Source organism: Octodon degus, unplaced genomic scaffold, assembly GCF_000260255.1.
Source record: "Octodon degus isolate 3935 unplaced genomic scaffold, OctDeg1.0 scaffold00013, whole genome shotgun sequence".
Classification (NCBI taxonomy): domain Eukaryota; kingdom Metazoa; phylum Chordata; class Mammalia; order Rodentia; family Octodontidae; genus Octodon; species Octodon degus.
The window spans coordinates 598,281-605,969 of NW_004524589.1; the positions used below are offsets into that span (position 1 = coordinate 598,281).

The 7,689-nt window shown below is 47.9% G+C and overlaps 1 protein-coding gene across 2 annotated transcripts in view; it reads left to right on the forward strand.

Moving 5' to 3' along the window:
* Abcc4 (ATP binding cassette subfamily C member 4) overlaps positions 1 to 7,689 on the forward strand; it is a 249,589-nt gene that overhangs the window by 89,439 nt on the left and 152,461 nt on the right. For both annotated transcript variants that reach the window (XM_004626249.2, XM_023709652.1), the window contains one exon: positions 4,698 to 4,799. In XM_004626249.2, the coding sequence (XP_004626306.1) occupies positions 4,698 to 4,799 (102 nt within the window). The remainder of the gene's footprint in view (positions 1 to 4,697; positions 4,800 to 7,689) is intronic.

The following is a 7,689-nucleotide window of genomic DNA, read 5'->3' on the forward strand; positions in this document are numbered from 1 at the left end:
CAGAGTGCGGCCATGTTCAGTCTTTCCCTTGCTCTTTGTATCGGTATGAGCCTTAGACCTCCAGGCCTTGGGGGCTTGTCCTGCAGAGAGGGGCTGAGCCTGGTGCAGCCTGGCATTCCTGTGGGTTCTGCCAGCCTGGGTCAGGCTGTGTGGACAGCTGGGTTTTCCTTGGGCTGTGTGGATAAATGCATTCATGGTTGGTTAATAAATTTAGCCTGACTGTGTGCTGGCCTTCAGGAGATGAGAGAAGATTCAAAGTGTGGGGCTTTCTGCAAATGGGTGCTCATTGGAGAGCCATGCTGTGGAACAAGCGCTTTATGGATACTCCCTTAAGTCTTACAATGGTCTTGTAAGTCCCAGTTTTACAGATGAAGAAACTGAGGCAAGGAGTGGTTAAATGATACTTGCAGTGTTTCACAGTAGTAAAGACTGAGCAGTTTGTCTGGCTTGGGCATATACACTGTCAGGGTAGAGGCTCTGGGAGTTGCTGTGGCAGCTGGAGTCTGAGGACAGTGTTCTTTTTTTTTTTAAAAAAATCTCTTATTTATGTATTTGTTACAGGGTCTCACTATGCAGCTCAGACTCATAGTTATCCTCCTGTCTCAGCCTCCCCAGCTCTGGGATTACAGGAGTGCACCACCACACCCAGTTTTGGTGGCCGGTTCAGCACAGGGCTGGCATAGCATATGATATTGGGGATTGAATCCCGCTCCTTGCGCTTTCCAGGCAGGCACTTAGACTGCCAAGCAGTCTCCCTGGCCCCCAAGGACAGTCTTGAGGTAGAGTGCTCTCTTCTTCAGAGAACAACCTTTTTCTTTTCCCTTAAAGACCTTCAACTGATTGAGTGAGGCTGCTCACATCATGTAGGACTCTAATAAAGTCTGCTGGCTTCAGAGCTAATGTTGTCTGAAAAGCACTCATGTGACCAAAATTCTGGGCACTGTGTTCTCACGAGCTCACACGTTAGCCTTCGCACGCTCTTTAGTCCAGTCTCTGCTTTGGGCCTCCCAGTGTATGACTTGGTCCTTGTTTTCCTATGTTCCTGAAGCTACCTGAGTGTAGATTTCTCCCTCCTTTAAGGGTCAGACTTCTGCGGGCCAGGTCCTGTGCTGCATTCATCTTTGAATTCCATGTAGAGATAGCAGATCCTCAGAACACGGGCAAAGGGAAACTCAAGGCCTCATCCCAGTGCAGAGTCCCACCTCCCTCTTTCATGCATCTGTCTAGAGGCAAGTGATGACTTTCATTCTGTGATGAATGAGGGTATGTGACTCAGTGGCAGGAAAGGCTCTGCAGGAGGTTTTAAGGGAATTATGGTCAGGATACCTGGGCATGCATGAACTTTAGGGTTTTTTCTTTCCCATCAAAGTGCAGCTGAACAAAGGCTTAAAATTCCTTTCCATATTGCTGGGTGCAGTGAAATACACTTGGTGACTTGCTGGGAACTTTGCTTTTTTCCTTTCTTGGGTAGCTTTGTCAGGGTGCTTTGTGTCCTGAGAAAGGAACATCTTTGGTTGGGGCAGGAAACCTCAGTCCTCTCATGTCTACCTCTAGGGTGAGGGGTCTGTTCAGCAGTGGTAATTTTCAGTAAAGGTAGGAAAAATGACAGAGTTAGAATAGTAACAGCCAGGAGTGATGGCACACACCTGTCATCCCAGCACTCAGAGGCTGAGGCAGGAGGGTCGCCCTGAGTTTGAGTCCAGTTGGGCCACATAGTAAGTCCAAGGACAGTCTGAAGCACGTAGCAAGACACTGTCTCAAAAAAAACAAAAGTTGACACAACATATTGACCATCACACTGAGGCATTTTAAGAAGAGCTTTAGGCTGCTGCTTGGAATTATTTGGTAGTATTGGGAGTGCTGGACAAAGGTATAGGGAGACTAGTGACAACCTTGTACCAGCATTGAGACCATTAATGACCAAATGGAAGCTTTCAATAGGGATGGAAGCATGGTGCCATGGTGAATCGTGGCAGAACGGGTAGTGATTGGCACCTGCTCAGCTGTAGGAGAAGTCCTGAGAGGGAGAGGCCAGAGACTACATTTCAGCCACGAGAGAGTGTTTACCCTTTTGCCTCCATGCTGGACAGGGACTGTGGAGGTACAGATGGCGACATCTAGAGAACATACTCTTAAGTGAAATAAATCAGCCCCACATGTGCAAATATCATATTGTCTCCTTAGTGTGAGAACCTGAAAGAGAAAAATGGAATCTGAAGGGTACCATAGACACTGGTAAAAGCGAAGGAACTTATTCAAAAGGAAAGAGTTACTGAGTTGAGGAGAAGGGCAGGAGAGGAGTTGGGAGAAAGAAATTTACCTAGGTATGTAAGCGGGGATGGATTGGGCAACAGTACTGTGCATTTCTGCTGGTCTATGAAAACGAGCAGATAATACTTAATTTGTTTTGTCTTCTCTCAATTGTGCTTTTTATCTTCTTCATCTCTTATACTTTTTTTTTCTTCCAATTTTACATGCATGTTTCTGGTACTGTGAATAACTGGTTGGAAGACAACACTATGTATTACAGCAAATACTGTGAACTTCATATTATTTTGTTAAATGAAGTTCTGTATCATTTGTAAATTTTTTCTGTTTTAATTCTAATTTGTACTCTCTGAAAAAAGAAGAAGAAGAAATGGCAATAGTCAGCCTTCAGTGATAGGTGGGTGGCTGTAAGTTGGGGGGAGGTAATGAACAGACCATGTCTTTCTTTCCTGGGTGCTTGGAGACTATACGTGGCAAGGTTACTTTCCTCCAATAGGATATTTTCATTTGCAGTGTTTACCAGTTGATCTTTTTTTTTTTGGCCGGCTCAGCCAACCCTGGGGGCTTGGCTGGTGTGGCATGTGGTGCCAGGGATTGAACCACTGTCCCTGGGTGATTGCCTAAGCAGGTAGTTTAGACTGCTGAGCTATCTCATCAGCCCACCAGTTGATCTTTTGAAGTAGACTATTACAGTTAAATTTGTAACAGATGGACAAGAATTTTGAGGACGAGTACAGTTGTTAGAATCCTAGGCGAATGTGTCACTCCCTCTTTTTCAGACGTTTGCACGTGCTTATTTCAGGCCTGCCCCTGCTTGGTGGGTTAGGTCTGCCTGTGGGTTCTAGACTATCTGGCTCAGGCTCTTCTTCACAGGGAGTTTATGTTTCTGTCCTGGAAAAGCCCCCGTAGGTTCCAAGTGAGCTTGCTGGGGCCGCTATGAGGAAAATGCTGGGGCTGCCATATTTATTCTCTCGTAGAAATTTGTCCTCTCCCAGCTCTGGAAGCTGGGAGTGTGAACCAGGGCATCAGCAGGGCCAGTCACTTCTGAACCCTGCAGGGGCGAATCCGCCTTTCCCGTGTCCGGCCTCTAGTGGTTGCCAGTGTTGTGGTTTCCTTACTCCAGTCTTTCTCCCATGATCACGCGGCTTCCTTATGTCTGTCCTCACAAGGAGGCGAGTTGTGTTGGACTGAGAGGTCCTGCCCTCCAGTTTGAGCTCCTATTAATTATGTCAGCAGTGAACCTGTTTCCAAACAAAGACACGTTTCAAGGTCCTGGGGTAAGGACTTGAGAATATCTTTTTTTTTTTTTTTTCAGGGCAGGGGGCTTGGTCTGTTTGTAACTTCAAAACAAAACATCTTCCGATTTGATTTGAAACTGTCTCATTGCTATCTCTTTGTCAATAAAACTTTGAAAAAAAAATAAAAAAAACAAAACATCACAGACTGGTGTTTATAGAGAACAAAATTTTATTTTTCACAGTCCTGGTGGCCAGGATGTCCAAGGTCCAGGTGCTGGTAGGCTCAGTTGTCTGAAGAGGGCTGTTCTTCGTGCAGTGTCTCGGTTACTCTTCTCTTGTTGCTGGGACAACATACCTGACACCCAAAATGAAGGAAGGAAAGGTTGATTTAGCTCACAGTTACTGGAGGTTTCAGTCCATCCTTACCTGGCTCTAAGGCAGAGCAGCACATGGCAGAGAGTAACCTTTCATGGCAGTGGCAAAGAGTAGAGAGCACAAGGGAGGAGCAGCAGCAACAATGGCAGCGAGAGAGCAAGTCTGTCTCCCTTAAGTTTCATTCAGACTCTCTGCCCCCGGCTGGGTGCAGTACTCACGCCCGTAATCCCAGCAGCACTCACACCCATAATCCCAGTAGCATTCACACCCATAATCCCAGCAGCACTCACACCCATAATCTCAGTGGATCAGGAGTTAATCAACACTCTAGAAGTGCACTCCATGACTGCATGAGACTTTGGGAGGTACAGATAGACAAAACCCATAACACTCAGGTTGAAGCCTTGCTCCTGTATCCTTGAGGAGGTGTTGGGGCGGTGTCCTTACATGGTGGGAGGCCAAAGAACCCTAATCTCGTTCACTGAGAGGGGCCCTTGTTGTGGTAGAATTGCCTCTTACAAATCCCTGTCTTAAAAAGTACAATACTGGTCTCCCACGTGCCATACTTGGTACTTGGCCATGACCAAGAGGGCAGCTTCCAAGACCCAGACAGTGCGCTGGAGCGCGGTCACAGTGCTAGACAGGGCTCTGCCAGCTGAGCCAACACCACAGCCCGGAGACCACACCTTAGATACAGCAGGTAACTGGTCTGTTGGGTGGCTGGAACCTTCTAGCACAAGGGTCACAGAAGCAGTGATGTTTTTGGTGTGCTTTTGTTTCTGCAGCTTAAGCAGTCTGGTTTTCCTTTTTCTTTAGAACTTCCTGTTACTAGATGAGATACCACAGCCCAACCTTCAGGAGCCAACAGATGGCAAAACAGTAGTGGATGTGCAAGATTTCACTGCTTTCTGGGACAAGGTAACAGATCTTCCATTATAAAGTCGGGATTTCTGAAGGAGAGTGTATGACCCTGATTATTATTAATAGAAAATAAGTTTTTCCGTGTTAGATGAAACGTGGCTTGTTCATTATTCAAAGTATATTCTAAAAGTTCTCAGAATCAGGAGTAAGGTTTGCAGAGTATAACATCAGCCGAAAGTGTTTGACAAGTTGTTCTTCATCTCCTTTTCAAAAATATGTTTGCTTGTGGGAGGGAGGGTGCTGAGTGTCCCTTATCCTGTGTCCCTGGAAGGTGCCAGCCCTTTTTGTAACAGCCTTGGATAGGGAGCAGGTGTCCGGCCTTTGTTAGCTCCGTGGTTTCTTGAGTGAACGGTTTTGCTGTGCACCAAGTTGAAAGGTAAAGCAGGCGAGGCCGCAGGGCTCTTCCCACACGTGGTTTGCTCAGCACATCTAAGCAACTTAGAACACCAGGGTCTCGGAGTGCGCAGCCTGGCAGACGCCGTGGGTGTCCCCCTCTCTGCTGCGCCAAGGTATTCCATGCCTGAGCTGGTGGCCTGTGTGTGGAGCCTCCTCTCTCAGTCTGGGTTAGTATGGGAAACAAAATGCACAGTGCAGGAGAGGGAATTTTGTGCTCAGACTTTTTTGTGGAGGTGATAAAGGAGCCAAAGAGGAGGCAGTGGTGAGCACGGCCACTCAGGATTGGCAATGGCCAGAAGCTACGGGTTCTCACCCTGTGGGTGCCTGGAGAGCCTCTCTCTAGAACAGGAGCCAGGCAGGAGCTATCTGGGAGCAGGGACTGCGGAGGCTCCTGAGTAGACTGGAGGTGCTGGCGGGGCTGGCCTCTCCCGCTCTGCCTCCCAGCGCAGAACCCCGCTCTTTCCCACCTGCCTGGCATGCCCACCTGGTGCACTTGAAGTGTCCATTAGAAGCACCGCTAAAGTTCCACCATAAAAACGCAGTGGAGGTGGATGCGACGGGATTACAGCCCCGAAGTGGGCAACACATGCTCCACGGGGCCCCATTACCAATTCCTTTTATACAAAACTCTGCAACCTTCTAAATGGGGTGTATGGTGGTTCGTCCAAGAACTTAGCAACACGTTCTCTGGCTTTTCACAGCTGGGTTGCAGCGCAGAGCCCTCTGTTTCTCTGGCCTGGTCTGTGGGGTGACTGTGCCCTGTCCAGGGACCCCCAGGTGGTGCAGTCATGGGTAAGAGTCCTTAGGGCAGGGTGCAGGTGTGGGCTTTGTGGCGAGACACCGTGGTGGGTGGGTGCGCTGCGTGCCACGTGGGAGGTAGGAGCTATGCGGCACTGCGGCGCAGCCCCGCTGCAGGCCCAGCTGGGTACTGGGGGGCAATTCTTCTCACCAGCCCAGTCTGCTTCACAGACTGGCCTAAACTTTACAATTTATGACCCCGTGTGACCTCTGCATGTCTATAGGGGCAGAGATTGCTCTCAGCATTGGTGACTTGTGCCTCAAAAGGCTTTTCCAAGCCTGCATCAGTCAGCGTGAGCCGGCCCAGGTAACCTGGAGGAAAAGGCCGGTTGCCATTGAATGCTGCCCCCTTCTGGTTACAGTGGAGCAGTGCTCTGACCTCCTGAGCTTCTGCTTGGGGCAGGAACCCCTCTGCTCTAAGGAGAAGCTGAGGGGTGGCTGCTGATGGGGAGGCAGGTTGTGTACAGCTGTCCTCCCTGATCCAGGACATGCTCCCCTTCGGGGATACCGGACTCATTTTTAAAGAATTATGTCTTTGGGGATCAGCAGCAGGATGAATTGCCTTTGATTCATGCTTGATCCTTTTTTCCTCCTATATGGAAGAACATATCCCAAAAGGCGTTGCGCAGAATTCCAGCCTTTTACAAGGGTACGTTACACACATGTGGGGCTCAGAGGAATGGTGGAAGACAACAGCGGGAAAGACTCTCAGGTCCACTCTCAGGTCTACTGTGGGATATCCAGATGGGAACGTTGCTGTGGGAAGAAAGCCCCTTCAGATTGGGCTCCAAAGAGCAGCTTTTAAAACTTCACTTTTAGTAGTTATTTTCAGCATTTTTTTCTATCAGAGTTGTGGATTTGCTGTATGTGATTACTGCTATTGAGCTTCAGTGCTCTCAGTTTAAAATTATTGTGCTGCTTAGCTTTCCCATTGCCTGGACAAAATAGTCTTCACTCCCAAGCTCGAGACGAGCTTTGTCCCGCCTCTCAGTTGCTCATGGCAGACATGGCATGGTGGGAGAGCATGGGAGAGGAGGGCTGCTCAGCCCAGGCCTCTGGGAAAGCAGAAGGCAGAGTAAGAGTTAGAGAGGGCCGGGGCCAGGGAGTCCCCAGGGTTACAACCCTGTGACCCAGTGTTCCCAAGAAGGCCCCACTGATGAAGTTATTGTCCCACCATATGGTCACCTCTCTAGGAGTCTTGAGTCCCATCAGGGTGAATGTCGGCTGATCGGCACCAACATTGTTCTTTTTACTTATGCTGCCTGAATTTCACCAGAAGGATAGGTTATTTGGAGGATGTAAGGTTGAAGGGGAAAGGAAGCCTCATTTTAGTTCATCTTCCACAACACTCTTAATCTCTCAGTTGATTGTAATAATTTAGAAATTTGTTTTGTAGAAGTAAATTTGATTTGGTCTCTTAAAAAATAAAGTGAATTGAGAAATGCTAAAACAAAATTTTTGTGACATTAGCAGTTATTGAGAATTTCCTTGAAACATAGTACAGGTTTTGCATCCTTGATCTGAATGCTTGGGATCAGAAGTGTTTCCCTTTTGGATATTTTCAGGTTTTGAAATATTTGTATGTATATACTGTGACATTTTGAGGGTGGGACTCAGGCTTAGATCCAAAAGTTGTTTGCATGTCTTATACACTTTGCACATATAACCAGAGGGAATTTTATACAGTGAAGGT